At 62.9% G+C, this 17,133-nt stretch overlaps 1 protein-coding gene across 1 annotated transcript; it reads right to left on the bottom strand.

The window, feature by feature from the left end:
* Window positions 1-3,581: 3,581 nt before the first annotated feature.
* CSF1 (colony stimulating factor 1) lies at window positions 3,582-10,910 on the bottom strand. The gene is made up of 9 exons (XM_084276012.1): window positions 10,817-10,910; window positions 9,628-9,759; window positions 7,721-7,783; window positions 7,282-7,461; window positions 6,855-7,032; window positions 5,005-5,843; window positions 4,694-4,749; window positions 4,549-4,601; window positions 3,582-4,248 (listed from the first exon to the last, which is right to left on the bottom strand). The coding sequence occupies exons 1-8, from the start codon at window positions 10,835-10,837 to the stop codon at window positions 4,550-4,552; spliced, it is 1,521 nt and encodes a 506-aa protein (XP_084132138.1). The 5' UTR covers window positions 10,838-10,910; the 3' UTR covers window positions 3,582-4,248; window position 4,549.
* Between the last annotated feature and the right edge of the window lie 6,223 nt (window positions 10,911-17,133).

Here is a 17,133-nt window from a genome sequence, read left to right as displayed (position 1 = left end):
CTCCTCCTCCTCCTCCTCGCCCTGGCCCCATTACAGGGGATCCATGCAGGGACACCCACACCCTGAGGTGGCCAGAGCTGCTGAGGGGGCTGATCCTGCACCCAGGACCCTCAAGAGCACCCACAGCCCACTTGGCAGGGTGCAAGGGGGGGGGCTCTGAGAGCACAGGTGCAGCCAGGGGTCCCTCACTGGGGTCACGACCCCACTCCCAGCCTGCCCAAGTATCACCCCCCAGGTCCTCAGGGTCCCCTAACAGGCTCGGGGGGGGGGCGGGGTGGGCTTGTGCCATAGTGCCCAGGAAGGCAGCAGCCCTGTGCACGGGGCATCTTGACCTTGTTCCTCGTCCCCAGACCCCCCACAGGCAGCCAGGGGAGGTGGGGACAGTGTCTGAGCCCCACTTGGGCTCTGCATTCCCAAGGGCATTCCCTTAAAATACAGGCTGGAAAAACATCAGCATTTGGGTTAAACCCCCGGGGGGGGAGTGTGCAGATAACATTTTTTAACCAAAATCACTGTGTCTGGCCACAAAACGGCCTCTGGCCACCAAAATCCTCCAGCAGCTCCTTGGCCAAAATCCTGTCCCGGACCCGCTGTGCCCCAGGAACCGCGACCCGGGGCCCTTTCCGGGCTCCTCTGCCCCGTCAGCAGCTTTGTGGTGCCCGCGGCGGCACGGGGGGGAGGTTTCCCAGGGTGGGCAGAGGCCTCTCGGGGCACTTGGTGGGGTCTAAGGGCACTTGGTGGGATCTCAGGGCAGTGGGGTGAGGCTGGGAGGTCCCAGACAACCCCCCCTCCAGTGCCACAAGCAGTGGGGATGCGGGAGACCCCCCAGGTTGTGTGCTGGGGTGCCTGGGGAGGGTGCTGGAACAGGGTGCCCCACCTCGTGCCACCCCCCAGCAGGTCCTGGGGGCCACTCAGTGATACCATCCTCTCTGCCAGCTGCCTTTTCCCCAAAATCACCAGTTTTCACCCCGCCAAGGCAGCTTTTTAAGGCACAAACACCTATTTTGCACCCCAGGATGCTGTACCCCCCCCCCACCATGCCCCACTCTACTCTGGGGGTGGGATTTCTTTCCCACCCTCCCCTGCCAGCATGGAGGGACAGGACTACAGCTCCATGTGCCCCCAGCTATGGGATGCCTGATGTGGGGGGGGCTAAGGGCAGGTTTCCCCCCACCCAAAATTGCTCGGGGCTGGGCAGGGAGGCTACTCAGGACAACAAATCCCCAGCAATGGGGTGGAGAAGAGGCCTTGCCCACGTTGCCCATGTGCCTTCAAAGCAGTTTAGGGGGGAGGGAGGGGCAGTGCTGAGGATTTTTGGGGTGTAAATTCAGTGTGGGGCAAATCTTGGTGCTCCTGACCCCCCCGCCACCAGCCAGGAGCACTCCCTCTGCTCCTCCAAGCTTTACCGAATCACTCAACTGCCTCCACAGCCCTGCAATCATTCCGCTCCAGAGTTAACACCTCCTCCTGCACACACACAGCCAGCTTCCACCCAGAGCTGCCTGCAGCACGGGGGCTCACTGCCCCCCAGCACCCCCAAACCCAGGCACACCCTGCTTACCCCCTCAAAGCAGCCTCTGACCTTAAGTACCCCCCCCCAAAAGAAAAATCTGACCATAATGATTGTGGCCTGGATCTGGTGGGATATATATAGGTCCCATTTCCCTGGGAAGGGGATGTGGACCTGGGAAACCCCCGGCTGCTGCTGGGGAGAGGAAGAGCTGGGCTGAGTCAGCTCCCCTCGAGGAATCCTGTTTGTCAGCAAACGTGGCGGCGGGTTCAGCACCGACACCCGCAAAAGGGCCCCATCCTGCCCTTCCCGTCCCCTGGGTGAGCGATGGGGGGGGGGGGTGGCCCTTAACCCTAAGGAGGGATTGCTTAACCCTAAGTGGTGAGGGCTTAACCCTGCACCCTCCAGCACCAAACTCCTCCCTGAGCGCGCTGCTGGGGGCTGGGTGTGGGGGCAAAGCCCCCTCAATGCTCTGGGTACCACTCCTCTCCCAGGGATGCTGATTTGGGGTGCAGGGAGTGGGGCTCTGCTGTTTCTGGAAGGTAAAGGGGAGCTGGGTAGGGTGGGGGGGGGGGTGATAAGGGCAGGGGGGAGGAAATGCCTCTTCAAGAGCTGCCTCTCCAAGTGAAGAGCTCCCAAGGAGCTCTGCCCGGAGTGTGTTTGCATTACCCAGCTGCTCCCCGGCCTCTGCGTGGATTTGGGGGGGTGCAGCTGGCTGGGAAGGGGAGCTCAGCCTGGGAGCCCCTCACCCCAGCCCTGCCAGGGGGTGCGGAGGGGCCTGGGGTGGGAAGGGCCGGATCTGTCCCTCCGCCCTGGAGCTGGTGACCATGAACTCCCACGAGCATCAACAGGAAAACGGGGTCGGGACCCAACCCCGACCCCTCACCCGGCCACAGGCTGCATCAAGCCCGGTCCTGAGCCTGTGCTCCAGCATGGGCCCCCCTCATACCTCCACCCTGGCAGAGCTCAGAGCTGGCCCCAGCCTGGAGCAGCAGCAGGGGAGCAAACAACTCCCCCCACACACACACATCCCAGAGCTCCAGGACACCCCCTCTGCCCCCAGTACTCAACCAAAAGCAGCTGCAGGAGGGATGGGTCCCCTCTCTTGCCCCAAACCCCCCCACCCACAGAGCCAGGGCTGGTCCCACACCCCCCTCCCACCCCCATCTCCCTCAGTGAGGCAGTGCTACACCTCTCTCTTTATTGGCACAGAACACCCAGGCTGGTGCTGTGGTTCTCTTTAAATAGATTTCTTTAAATGACTTTGTATAAAACATCTCACCCTCTCTTCATATCAAAAAAAAACCAACCCCAAACCCCAAAACAGAGGCAAAATGAATCTGACCCAGCTGAAAGGCAAGTTCCCCCCCCCCTCCTCCCCAGGCAGGGGTGGGGGTGCTGTCAGCATCTCCTTCATGGTGCAAATCAGTGGCTTATACCAGCACTGAGCCTGGCCCGTGGTCAGAGCTTCCCTCCTGCTTTACACCAGTCCTTTGCACCAGCCCCTTTCTCTTTTGGCAGTTATAAATATGCATATATATATATATATATTTATATAAAACCCCTTGATAGCAATGCTTCCTTAAAAACAGTTTGGTTTTGTCCGTTTTCTTCCATCATACAAAAATAACACTTCCAATCCTAAAGCAGCGCAAGCCACGCTTCACAGTCAGGGCTGGAGGGGTGCTGTGCTGGGGCAGGATGCTGCCCCCAAGGCTGGTACCTCCCCCAGTGGGTTCCCCCCCAAAAGCTGGGGAGGGGGTTGAGTTGAAAAGCCCCCGGGTACGTGGCTGGGGCATCTCCATCCCTGATGGCTCCAGTTCCTTCCCCAGCCCCGATTCCCTTCTCAAAGCGCAGTCACAACACACATCCAGTCGCAAGCGAGGCCAGCTCGCAGTAACCCTGGGAGGGGACAACACAGCCCGCTCCCCTCCCCTCTCCCAACCCCCCCCCCCAAATACTTCCACAGGATAAAAGACTTTGCTCTGCCATCTCAAAACCCTAATGGCACGAGGACGAGCCGAGGCCAGCTCGGGTGCAGGACCGCAGCCAGGACGGTGCTGAGCATCACCCCCCCCCCCCTCCAAGCCCAGCCCCGTGGGGGGACACAGGGACCAGCGGGCTTGAAATATTCACAGTGTGGAGGTTGAAGCTGTAAGTTGGGGCTGGGGTCGTGCAGCCCTGGGAGGGTTGGGAGTCCTGGCGACAGACCCTCCTCTACCCACAGCATCTGGGACACTCGGGAAGGGGGAGGCGATGGGTGCTGCTCCAGACCCCCCCCCCCTCCCCATGCTGGGGTGGGAGAAGTGCCGGTGGATTCGGGGTGCTGGTTCCCTCCATCTTCAGCCAGCATTGGCCATGTCCAAGGGGGATCCATCATCCCACATCCAGCACCTCTGGTCACCCTGCTCAGCACTGCGGTGTCACATCAGCCGCTGCCGCCGTCACGACAAAGCCCTTGGGTGACATCCAACGCCTTCCAGCCCTTGGCTTCCCGGTGCCTGGGGGTCCCGCTCAGGGCAAAGCCCCCCCCCCCCCACCTCCTTTCACCTCCTGCCTGGGAGGGGTTGGGTGGGGGTTGTTCCTTTGCAGTCTCTGGCCGCCAGCGCGAGGTGAGGGAGGAGGGAGCGTGAGCATCATGGCGGGACCGCGGAGGGGCCGGGGCGCGCTGACCCTCCTTCGCCCAGCGAGGAGCATCCGGATCCATCCCCAAGCAGCTTCACATCCCGCCTCGGGCCCTGGGGAGAGGAGGGAGAGGGATGAGTGGGAGCGGAGATGCTGCCAGGGAGGGGGGGAGCAAAAACCACAGGGACAAACACTCCGACTGTTCGGAACGTGCCGGTAATGGATTAATGGGCTGCGAAACCACGCGCTGGCTCAGACCTGCTCCTCTCCACAGCTTCCCACCACGTCCACCCCCCTCCAGCAGCCAAATTCCCCTGCCTGTGGCTGAGGTCAGGGGTGGGGGGGCGCGTGCAAGGACGCACCCCTGTCGCCGCAGGCCAGAGCCCTGTGAGGTCCCATCCAGCCCCTCTCACCTCAGAGGTCCTGAGTCTCCAGCTCCGGACATCCCCTTGCTCCCTGCAGCGTCCTGCCAGGGAAAATCAGGAGAGGGGGTGGTTAGGGCTGAGGTGGGGGTCCCTACATCCCCCTCCCCCCCAAACAGGTTGGTATCACACCCACCTCCTCTCTGGCTCCTCAGGGTCACAGCTTCCATCTTCCAGTGGCCGCTCCAGGACCTGTGTGGAGGGAGGGGGAAAGGGGAGCTGAGCCCTAGGGAAGGGGTGCAGCAGGGCAGGAGGGCTCTCACCCCCACCTCATTGAAAAAGGGGGTAGAATGTCCTAATTAACCCTCTCAGCACCACCCTCCCCATCCCAAAAAACAATGAGGAAAGGAGGACTCAACATCCATGCATAGACATGAGTGGGGAAACTGAGGCAGGAAAGGATGCTTGTGCCTGAGGGGGGGTGGGAGCGGGGCATGATGGGCTTACCCTGGATTTATACTTGTATAAGAGCAGCCCTCCCATGGCCAGCAGGATGGCCACCACGCTGGCCACTGTGATGTAGATCAGGGGCTCTCGGTGGCCTTCCCGGACAGCCGGCTCCTTCCTGCGCTGCTCTGTGCTCAGAACAAAGCCAGAGTCAAAGCTGGGGCCAGCCCCGCCGGCCTCGGGCTCCCGCAGCTGGCTCGGCCCCCAGCCTCGCACCCTGGCCCCATCCCCGGGCCCATCCGGCACTCGGTCCCACATCCCCGGGGCCATCCTGGAGAAACGGAGCTGTGTGACAGGCTCGGACGCCCTGGTGACACGGATGCCGGCTCCGCTGCCTGCCAAGCCAGTGCTGGGGGATGCTGCCGGCACGGTGGTCCTGAGCCCGCCGGGATGGTCCGGGAGGATGGAGTCTCCCTGCTTCGGGGCCAAATCCTGCAGCGGATGGCCGGCCACCACTCTGGTGCCGCTCTCCACCAGCTCTCCATCCCCACGCAGGATGGAGACGTCCACCGCCGCCAGCCTAAGGGTCTTGGCTGGGTCCTGGAAAGCTTCGGCGCCGCTGGCTGGAGCCATCTGCTGCATCGCGGGGGACAGCACCGACACCACGTCACCTACCCCGGCACCCAAGACCTCCTCGGTGCCCGAGCCGCCGTCCGTGCTACTGGGGGGCTGAGACGGGGCGTCTAAGTCAGTGAGGGTGGCATGGAGGAGGTTGTAGGGAACCTGGGCGCTAGCAGGTGCCACGTCCCTGCCGGTATGGGTGGCAGCGGAGAGGGAGGGCTGGGTGGCAGAAGGGAGGGCAGGGGACAGGCAATTGCAGTCAGGATCTGTCCCCACACCTGAAAGAAGCAGAGAGAAGAGACGGCCGTGGGGTCACCAGCCTCCGAGATGGGCACAGCCAGCAGATCCGAGGTCAGGGGCAGCATCCCCGTCCCTCCCCGCAGCCCCGGGCAAGCGGGTCAAACAGCCCCAAAAGAAAACCAAAACCAAATCAAAACACCAAAAAAAAAAAAACCAAGAGAGAGAGGGAGAACAAAGGTCGGGCCAGGAGCTGGGAGGGAGCTGGCGGGGAGCAGGCTGGGAGCAGGCTGGGCAGCAGCACAAAGATGACAAGCAGCGGGCAGGATGAAGCAAACCCAATTCACCAGGTTCCCCTGGGCTGCTGGCAGGAGGTTATGCCCGGCTGGCAGGAGCTGGATGGTCACATTTAAGGTCCCCCATGGTCCAGGGGACACACAGCCTGGCTCTGACACATGGATGGCAACAAGACGTCTCCTCCACGGACATGCAAACACACAGCGTGGGCACTGGCAAAAGCACGGACGGCAACATGGGCTCTTCCACCCCAGCAGGAAACGCTTCCCTCAGAGCCTTGGTCAGGGGAAACTGAGGCATGAGGCAGCTGAAGTGACATGGCTGAGGTCATGCAGCACGTCAGGAGCAGGCAGGTCCTGACACCTCCATTTCCATGTTACACTTGACCCGGGCACTGGGGCTTGAGACGGAGTGGAGCTGGAGGCCTCCAGCCCAGCTGATGGAGGTGACTCCTGGCCTTGTTTCCAGCAGGATTCAGCCCAAATCCCAGCTCCAAAGGGTGGCCAGCCCCTTCTCCCAAGCCCAGCTCTCCCCCAACACACAGCTCGCCGACACACCGCTAAGGCCACTCCACGGGACGGCCACCAGCCGAGCGACAGAGACGGGGACCAACACAGACACCTGCTGTGCCCACGTGTGTGCCCACGGATGGGGACACACGGCTGTCAAGCTGCTCCATGCAGGTGAGCCCAAGCCCCCCCCTCCTCCATCCCAGCAGGGATTTGCCAGGTGGTGGCAAAGCCTTGGCATCTCACCTGGAGGGGGTCCGGCCTTTTTGGGTCCGTGGCAGGTCCTGTGGTAGACCTGGGTGCAGTCTTTCTCAAAGGTCTCCTTGTTCTGCAGCAGCTGGTTGATGTCCTGGAAGAACTGCTTCACCAGCACCAGCATCTCGTATGGGGAAGTGGTGAACTCCTCAAAGCACATCTGCGAGAGCTGGAGGAAGAACCGAGCTCAGCATCAGCCCCAAGGACCACGCAGAGCACCCAGTGTCACTGCCACAGGGCACCCCACTGTGCCCAGGGCAGGGTTTGACCTCATCACAGCACCCTGTGCTCACACCCCACCCCATCTCTGCCCACACAACCCACCCCAGAATGCTTCGGGCACCCCATGCCACCCAAAGATGAGGGCTCAGACCCACACCCCCACAGACCTGGCCCCTCTGTGAGGCAGACACCTTACCTCTCTCTCCTCATCATCTTCCTCCTTGATGCAGGGGTCGACGTTCTCGTCGATGCGGCTGTACATGTTGCGCACCCTCTGCATCTTCTTGGCGTTGGACGAGTTCTCCTTGAACTCCGTCCGCTCCAGGATCTTGCCCAGCAGAGGGAAGGCAGCTTTCACATAGCAGACTGAGTCGTTCTGCAGTGACAACCCACCAAAAAAAAGCAAGCCAGACTGGTTACTGGGTGGGCAGAGGCAGGACCACCCCCCCATCTCACTCAGCCTGGGGGAAACTGAGGCACGGAGGCACAAAATGCCTCTCAGTGGTCTTATGGGCTGCTCAAGCTGGGACTCAGCCCCCCAAAAAAGGGGGACAGGAGAACTGGGGAATCCCCTCATGCACCAACCAGCCCTGTCCCCCCTTCTGTCCCTTGGTGCCCAGCGAGGAGCCACTCACCAACTGCATCTTGTCAATGAACTTGAAGGAGACACGGCCCGGGTGCTGCATCTGGGTGTCAGCCTGGAAGGAGAGAGAGAGGGATGTTCCCACAGTGACAACCCTGCAGGAAGGGGCAGCAGAGCCCACACAGGCACCCCAAGGGCACAAAGGAGTGTCTGAGTCCCCTCAAGTCCACAGGATGGGGAGTTCTGCTCCCACCCCAGCTTCATCCCACACCATCCCCCTCCTCTTCACACAGACCTAAGGTTGAACCTCTGGCAGGGGTGAGCCAGGATCCCTCTCCCACCAGCACAGTGCGCTCTCCATAGCTGGGACGCCTGCCTCCCCATGCCTGCTCTCACCCTACCCCTCCTCCTCTTCCTCCCAGCACCAGGGCAGAACTGAACCCTGCTTGATTCCCCCAGGATCTCCCCCACACCACTAATGCCGGGCTGCGGAAGAGCATCCTGCCACTCCGGAGGTGGCTGTAACACCGAGGTCAGACACATCCCAGCATCACGCTACACCAGGATCCCACACACAGCACTGCTGGACCCCCTTTTCCCACACCCCTGGGGCAAATGGGGGGGAAACCTCATCCCAAATAAGCCCCTTGCCTCCAGGCCGGCATCCCAAGCTGGGAGGGCGAGGGCTGCCAGAATTGCCGGCTGGCAATTCTGGCAGCCCTCGCCCTCCCAGCTTGGGATGCCGGCCCGGAAACAATTGCTCCATTATCCCACAGGAGCTGGAGTGAGGGCTGGTTCCTCCAGCAGTGGGAAGAGGAGAGGGCTGCTATCCTCAGCAGGGAAATCAGAAATTCCCTTCAAACCTGCTCCATCCCCTTTTTCCCCCACCATCACCATCACCATCACCACGCACCCCACTTTGAAACCCCAGGGGTTGCAAAAAGCAAAGCATCCCCGAGGACACAGGGTGCTGGAGGGGGGGGGGGGGGGGGCAGGGGGAGGGTGCAGGGAAACCTCAGGCAGAGGAAGCTGAGCTTGCACACACGATAACCGGCAGCTCCTGTCACCACAGCTTTTGATACTCGAAGAGATAAAGCGAGTCAGGACACAGCAGCTACACCCAAGAACTCAGCTCAAAGCATGAAGGCCCTGAGGATTCCGAGGTGCCTCTGACATCTCCCACACCCGCAGACCCCGCTGGCCACAAGGTTTAATCTGTGACAACCCGTGCAAATCCCTGCGTGGCCCCGATTCCCGGTTCTTCCCCGAGCATCTGCGTGATTCCCCCGCGCAGAGGTGAGCCAAGGGCCAGGGCGGGATCCAGCCCCAGCAGCCGGGACGGGGCCAGGAGTTGCCTCACCCCGTATGGGGTGGGTGCGGGCGCCCAAACCGGCCCACGGCCACGTTGGATGAAGGCACCCATCGCTTCAACCCGGCTGGCTCCAGCGCCCAGCTAGCCTGGCTAGCAGCCCCCCTCCTTGCTGCCTGCCACCCACCCACAGCCCCATGGCCAGCCCAGCTTCCAGGCAAGCAGCTGGACTCAGGAATGCAGCCGGATTCCTCCGGCTTAACCCCTGCGCCGCCGCACGGAAAACGCCGTGGCCCCACAGCACCGGCCCCCTCCGCCGCTACCCCATCATCCCCGCACCCATCCTGCCCGGCTCAGGGCTCCTTCCCAGCCACGCTCCCACCAGCTCCCACTTCCCTTCTTCTTATGCTTCTCCCGCCGGCGCTTTCCCGCAGCCATTCCCTGCTAAAGGCACGGCGGAACATCCCCCCTCCTCACCCCCCACAGCGCCAGCTAATCCCTCATGCCCAGGGATGCTCAGTTCCTGGGTACCACCACTCGGCTGTCGGAGCTGAAGACGAGCTGATCTGTTGATTTTCGGTCCGAAACAAGGACTGATTTGTGCCTGCCCGGCCCTAAACGAGCCCCTGTCCCACGGGGAAGGCACTCACCAGCTCCTCCAGCTCGGCCAGGTGCTTCTCCGTGATGATCTGCTGGCAGTAGCTGTTCTGCTCCGTCTCATGGATGCTGCAGACCAGGAGGAAGAGGAAGGACGACAGCAGGGTGCAGCGGAGCAGGCATACCTGAGCACGGCAGAGCAAAGGTTTAGAACAGGACGAACCTTCCCCCAAATCCCTGCAGGGTCTGAGCACCCTGCCCTGCCCCATCGCCCCCTCCGATGAGCCACCTTCATGGCAGACAGGACTTGACCGCGGTCCAGCGGGATAACCTCACCACAGCCCTCCAACCCCATCCCCATCTTGCTATTTTTAAGGAGAGCCAGGTCAGTGGGGAATTTCCCAGTGCCTGGCACTGGGGAAAGGGGGGCTGAGTGTCTCGCCCACATCCGTAGCCCCCCCCCCCCATCCCACGCTCGCCCCCTCTCCAGCACCATTTCTCCGTCTCTCCCGCAGATCCTCTCCTCCGCCCTGGCTCCAGGGAACCATCTGACTCGCTGACCCACCCATCCCCAAAAATCCTCTTCCCACCCTCCGGACCCCCCTAATCTCCAGCGCCTGCAGCCCGCCGGGCTCTTTCCATGCGGCAGCTCTGGCATCACCCCAAATTCCTCCCCATCCCCCCCCCCCCCGCAATGAAACGGGGAGACTCCGAACCGTGACGGGCTTGTCCCCGGGCCGAGACTCCCGAGGCGGGGACCGAGCAGAGCCCCGGGGTGGGTGTGGGTGCCCCGGTACCCCAGCACCGAGAGGGTGCCCGGGAGGTGGATGGGAAGGGGGTGGGGGGGGAATTTCCCTTGGAGCTTGTCCAGAATCCTCCCGCCGGTGAAACGACGAGATGCCGCCGGGCCACGGCCACGGGGCCGGGCTGCAGCCGGGGGACGGGACGAGGGAGAAGCCGGAGCCTCTCCCCACCCGCCCCGGGAAGCGGGACGGGGCTGGAGCCCATAACCGGGGCGGGGACGGGGCCTCACCCCCCGGGAGCCGGGACCCCTGCGCGACCGGGGCGGCGGGGATGGGTCGGGGGGGGTGTGTGTGTGTTTGGGAATGGGGAGGGGGGGGGATGCGGCGCCGCTCCTCCCCGGGGGACCCCGCACAGGTGACAGCGATCGCCGCGCCCAGAAAGGGGTGGGGGGAAGGAAGGAGCTCCCCGGGCGGGGGGCGCCGGGAGGGACCGCCGTACCTTGGCTCCAAGGCGGGGCATGAGGGCTGCCGTGGGGCCGGGGCTGCGGCGGGGCCGGGCGAGGTGGAGGAAGAGGAGGCGGCGGCGGCGGCGAGACCGAGCGGGGCCGGGCTGAGCAGCCGCCGCCGCCGCGCTGCCCTTTATAGAGACGCGGCAGCATGTGGTTTATGAGAAAGGGCTGGCGGGCGGCCAGCGCCCGCGGCCCGGCCCCCTCGGCTCGGCTCGGCTCGGCCCCGCTCGGCTCGGCTCAGATCGGCTCGGCTCGGCCCCACTCGGCTCGGCTCGGCCCTGCTCGGCTCGGCCCCCTCGGCTCGGCCCTGCTCGGCTCGGCTCAGCTCGACTTGCTTCTGCTCGGCTCGACCCCACTCGTCCCCCTCTGCTCGGTCCGGCCCCCTGGGCTCGGCTCGGCCCTGCTAGGCTCGGTTCGGCTCGGCTCGGCCCTGCTCAGCTCGGCTTGGCTCAGCTAGGCTCAGATCGGATTGGATCGGATCAGGTCGGCTGGGATAGGATTGGATCGGCTCAGCTAGGCTTGGCTTAGCTTGGCCCAGCCCCCTTGGCTTGGATCAGATCGGATCAGCTTGGATCAGCTTGGCTTGGCTCTCTCAGCTTGGCTCAGCTTGGCTCAGCTAGGCTTGGCTTAGCTTGGCCCAACCCCCTTGGCTTGGATCGGATCGGATCAGCTTGGATCAGCTTGGCTTGGCTCTCTCAGCCCCGCTCAGCTTGGCTCAGCTAGGCTTGGCTTAGCTTGGCCCAGCCCCCTTGGCTTGGATCGGATCGGATCAGCTTGGATCAGCTTGGCTTGGCTCTCTCAGCCCCGCTCAGCTTGGCTCAGCTAGGCTCGGATGGATCAGCTCAGCTAGGCTTGGCTCCACTTGGCTTGGCTTGGCTGGACTCTGCTCAGCTAGGCTCGGCTCAGCTGCCTAGGTTCGGCTCAGCTAGGCTCAGCCTGGCTCAGCTCAGCCCAGCCCCCGCCTTGGGATCAAATCAGCCCTGCTCGGATTACATTGGTTAAATTTGGATCGAATCAACTCCACTTGATCAGATCAGATCAGATCAGATCAGATCGATTCCAGCCCGGCTCAGCCGCAGGCAGCCCACAGACTGTGCTTGTGCCAGTGCACACCACGGGCTGCACACGTATGCACACATGTATGTACAACATGCACACATGTATGTGTGTATGGGCAAGCGCCGGTGAGGGGCACCCCACTGTATGTGCATGCACACACGTATGCACACATATATGCACACATGTATATGCACACATGTATGCACACACGTTTGCACAGCAGCTGAACATGCACACACACACACTGCTGTATGTGCAGCACCAGGGCTTGCACATGTGTAGGTGTGTGGCCACCCCAGGCACTGGTCCCCATGTGTGCACATGTGCCCTAGGGCTTGCACATGAGTGTATGTGTGTGCCTCCCCCTGAATGCATGCACACGTGTGACAGCACCTGCACACGCGTGCACACACACCATGGCAGACACACACACACACACACACGTGCACACATACCACCCACATGCCTGCTGCATGTGTGCACCCCCCCCGATGCACACACACGCATCGGCTCCTGCATGCACACACGTGTCACACTTACCCCCCCCCAAACACTCCACCCACGCAGCGTTACACACCTACATCTGTGCAAACACACACAGAGCAGAACTCGATGCCACGATCCCACCTGTGCAGACATGATGGTGCCCACGCCAACACCCCCCCAGTGCAGCAGGGATGCAGATGTGGGTCCCTGCTGCAGCAGCAATGCTGACACACGGCTCTGGTGCAGCAACAACGCAGACACGCGGCCCCATCCCAGCATCCTGCCTCACTCCTGCTCCATAAGCCTTCCCTCAGAAAGCCCTGTGCAGGTTGGATGCAGTTCCCCTTGCCTGGACCCTCGGCAAAGCCCCTCTGCCACCCACCGCAGCCGAAACACCGTCGAGAGATGCTTCTGCCATGCTGAGGGTTGCGGGTGCTGTGGCCCTGCAGTAGGTGTACTGGGGGGGGCAGGATTTGGGGTGTCAGCCTGCACAAGCAGGGCTGGAGTAGGGGTGCAAGAGGGTGGTGAGAGAGCCCATCTCCCAGCTCCTTTCCCTGTCACCAGTGCATAGATGGATCCGCATGCATGGGGAGCGCACGGATAGACACACACGTGTGGACGTGCACGGGTGGCCCCACATGTACCCCAGAGGGTCTGTTTGTGTGGGTGCACATGAACACGAGGGGATCCATGAGCACCCAAGCCCTGAATTTTCCTGGTGCCCAAGCACCCCGAGGCGCTGGGCACGCAGAAAACCCCAACCATCACCCTGCGCCAGGGGGATTTTCCTGGTCGCTGCCCGGCCGGCCGTCTCAAGCGACTGGAAACAATTAGTTGCCATGAGGCAGGCTGGTTGCTTTGCAAAACCTTCGTCACACCCCCCCCCCCTCCACGTTCCCCCCCTCCCCCTTCCACAGCAAAAGCTGAACACAAAATAAACACAGTAAACACAAGCGGTGCTGCGGCGTGACGACGGCGCAGTGACAGTGCGGCCACGTGTCGGTGACAGCCACCACATCCGAGCTTCGAGGAAGCGGCGGTATCTGGTCCCCGGAGGGCCGGAAAAGCCGGGGTTGAAGAAGCTGCTGAGGGTTTTTCTTGGAGATGAGATAACCCCAAAGTAAGCGAAGGGCTCGGGGACCCAGCGGAGGAATAATGGGGATTTGGGGTTGGGGAAGAGCTGCACGGAGCTGGGGACAGCGGTGACAGCGGTAACAGCCCCTCAACGGCATCAGGTCTGCACCACTGTAAGGGTGTTGTGTCCTTGTCACCCTTAGCAGCGGCCCACAATAAGCATCACTGCTCAGAGAGATGGGAACAGGGGATTGCAGGGGGACACTGGGGTTAAAAATGAGCCACACCCCCAAAGTGACCCCTTTTCTCCCCCAAAACACCAAGAGATAATCATCATTTTTCTGTGGCGAGCTGTCCCCGGAGCTTCAGCGACACCCAGCAGTGGGAGGGCACCAGGGTGGGCACCCAAGGGATGCGGGTGGGTGACATCAGCCACAGGGGGTGACTCACGGGACCCCGTGCCAGCTCATGGGACCCTTCTACCCTGACTACCCTGACACTGCTCCTCATCTGCCACAGACACACACACACTCACACCGGTGTAAGTGACCGGAAAAGTGTCACATCCCCGAGTCATGAGACAAGCTGGGGGACAGCAGGAGGGCAGGGTGGTGGGACGGCGTTGTGCTGGGGTTAATGATCCACCCTGTGCGACACGGGACAGGAGCAGCAGCCCAAGCTTTTTGCTTTTTTTCTCTTTTTTTTTGATTGGTTTTTGGCAAGGAAATGGCTTTTGCCCCTCCTCCCCTCCCAAACCTGCGGAAATCCCTGAGTCATGGGGCACAAACAAGAGATATCAAGAGTGCTGGCAGGCGCTGGCAGTGGCACAGCCCCCCCCCTCCCCACCCCACCCCCCCTCAGGCCCGTGCTGCAGCTGGCAAAATTTGGGGAGGCCAAATTTCAGGGTGGGAGGAATCTGGCTTTCTGTCTCCCAGTTGGAGACTGGGACCAGTGGCACCATCACCACTCTGGTAGTGGTGGGGGCCCCTACCCCAATGTCCCTCCACAGCCATATCCAAGCCTTGGGGCTGTCGCTCAGGGGAGAAAAGTGGGATGAGGATGTGGGAGGCTGGGTGCATCCTGGGGGGCTCCTCACGTCTGCTGGCCTCCGGCATCCCCTGGCAGATGCTCCCAGTTTCAAAGGGCCTCAACCAGACACTGGTACCACACCATGTGCAGCCACATCTCCTCCACATCCAAGGCTAAAGCATCCCAGACCTCCAGCCTCCCACTCAGGGACTGGAGGGACACTGGTCAGGCAGCAATTCCCCCCCTTCCCATCCCAGAGGGGAACAAAAGCTCATCCCAACCCAGCGCATCATTTTTGGGGGGGCCCTTTTCAGGCCAACGAGTGCCAAAAAGGGGGTAAAACCCATGACACATCCAAAAGCCCCCCTGCTGGGTCAGGACACCAGCCTCAGGCTGCCAACAGCCTCTGCAGGGAAAGTTATTTCCAGCGAGAAAAGTGCCACGAGCTCTCAATGAGTTCCTTCCCCGGTGATTCACCACCGCGCCAGGACACTCTCTCCTCAGCCAGGGGACAAGTCTCCTTGAGTGCTACAGCAAGGCCGGGCCCCTGTGCCCCCCTACCCCCCCCAAAAAAACCCTCAGCACGAACCGGGCGGGAGCAATGTGTGTGCCCAGGCTGGAAATCCCCGTGGGAAGATCCCGAGCTGGTTCCTTGAGGAGTGGAGGAATGCGGGTGGCAGGCGCTCGCCCCGGCTCCGTGCCAGCGCTGGGGACTTGAGATGTCACGAGCAGGCGGCAGGATGAGGCTGGAGCCTTCATCCCCCCAATGAGTCCCCTGCTTCCTTCCCTCCATCCCTGTCCTGCTCTGGACACCCTCACGCAGCCCCGATTGTCCCCACGCTCGGGGTGCCCTGGCAGCAGCCCCTTTCCCATGGGGTGGGCACCCATGGGAGGGGAGTGCTGGCCAGATCCAGGCACAGGGGAACTGATGGCTGTCGGCCGGCCAGGCTGGGAGCGAGGGAACCGCAGGGTCAGGCTGTGTCCAGTGCCGGCAGAGAAAGTCCCTTTTCAGAGTTATCATAACCCAGGGTCCAGCTGTCCTCGACCACAGAGGCTCCCAGGGGACATGCCACCCCCCCAGCGCACACTGGGGGGTCCCTGGGCAGGGATAAAGCTCAGCCCCTTGGCTCGGGGAGGGGTCACCCATGCGCGGGGCGCATGCCGGGCAGCGATGGGGGGGATGGAGGATGGTTCCTGCTCCACATGGGTCACCGGCTGGCGCTGAGTCACATCGGGCTCCAGCTCCGCTCCTCCCTCCACCGAGGAATGCGGCTGGAGACGGAGCCAAAATCCTTCCCGCGCAGCTCCCTGCCGGCACCCACCGAGGCTGGGGGGACAGGGGGGGAGCAAGGGGGGGGACAGGAGGTGCCACTGGCAGCCCCTTGCCTTGCAGCACCTTCAGGGTGGCAGCAGGAGGCTGCCCGTCCACGGCATCTCCACGTGCTCCCACTCCAGGAAGCTGCGCCCATAGGCACCCAGGGCTCCCCAGTGCTCCCAGTATACCCTGAACCAGAGTGCTAGAGCTGGGGGGGGAGGTTGTCACAGCCCCCAGCGTGCCTCAGCCCCACACAGGGAGTGCCCGCCGGCTTGGCGTCACCCGGTGCCTGCGGCACAGTGCTGTGTGGGTGCAACCCCAGCACCCTCCAGCTCAGCCCAGCTGGAGCCAGGCGGGTGCCGACCCACAGGAGGGGCCGGGGGCTGCGCTGGCAGCAGCTGGGCACAGGTGGGGGGACGGGCAGCCAAGCGGCAGCGGGGGGAGAGCGGCTCTACGCCAGGGCCGGGGCAGGATGGGCAAAGGGCTTGGGAGTGCTCCAGGGAAGCCTGGCCTTGGCGCCATGGTGGGGGGGCAGCAGGCGGGAGGGCTGGGGGGGGGGGTGGTCCCTGGCTGCCTCTGGGGCTGGACACCCGACTCCTGCCAAACCCTCTCCGAGCTGCCGTGATGGATGGAGACAGCGTCACCCCTGAGCTCAGCACACAGCCAGGTGACTAATCCCCCCCTTTCCCTCCCCTAAACTGAGCATCTACGCCCCACGTGGGTCCTGCCCCAGCCTGGCACCCCTGTGCCACCCCCAAACTGGGAGGTTGGGGGGGGGTGTTATTCCAGTCCACCCCCCTGAGCGTTGGTGATGCTGCTGGGGCGTCGCGGGGAGGGTCGGGAGCCGCGCTGACCACAGACAGAGGAGCCGTTTGTCCTCTGCGCCGCCGCGGTTGTTTATCTGCAGCCGGAGCTGTTTACATCAGCGACTGGCCCCGACCTCCGCCACGGACACGAGCGTGGGGCCTCGTCCCCCCCTGAACCCCCTTGGTCCCCAGGTGCTGCTGGGGAAGGAGGTGGGGGGGCAGAGGGATGGGGTTGGGGGGTGTGAGGGGCCTGGCACCGGCTGAGTCAGGGCCTCATCCTGCTCCACACCAGCAGGCTGCCTGCAGGTCTCCCCCACGCAGGATGTGTCCCAGGAGCTGAGGAGCCCTGTTCAGCATCCCTGAAGTCAGCAGGGACCCTCAGCCCCAGGGGACACCCCCACTACCCCACAAGGACTGTTCCCTGGGTGCTGCAGGGAGCAGTGAGGTTTGGCCTCCATCATCTTCCTCATTGTGGGTGGAGGCTGCGACCGGCACCTCTGGGGCCAGGCAGATGGACAGATGGGCAACAGGCTGGACA

This window comes from Gallinula chloropus (assembly GCF_964237585.1).
Source record: "Gallinula chloropus genome assembly, chromosome: 27".
In the NCBI taxonomy this organism is placed as follows: domain Eukaryota; kingdom Metazoa; phylum Chordata; class Aves; order Gruiformes; family Rallidae; genus Gallinula; species Gallinula chloropus.
The sequence above is the reverse complement of the archived record's forward strand: the minus strand, read 5'-3'. Positions and strand labels throughout refer to the sequence as shown.

Excerpts from the sequence above, each read along its gene's own strand:
- CSF1 (XM_084276012.1), bottom strand. The coding sequence starts at position 10,837 with ATGCCCCGCCTTGGAGCCAAG. Across the intron at positions 7,784-9,627 it reads TGGCCGAGCTGGAGGAGCTG|GCTGACACCCAGATGCAGCA; the intron begins GTGAGTGCCTTC and ends CTCTCCTTCCAG. Across the intron at positions 7,033-7,281 it reads AAGATGATGAGGAGAGAGAG|CTCTCGCAGATGTGCTTTGA; the intron begins GTAAGGTGTCTG and ends TTCTTCCTCCAG.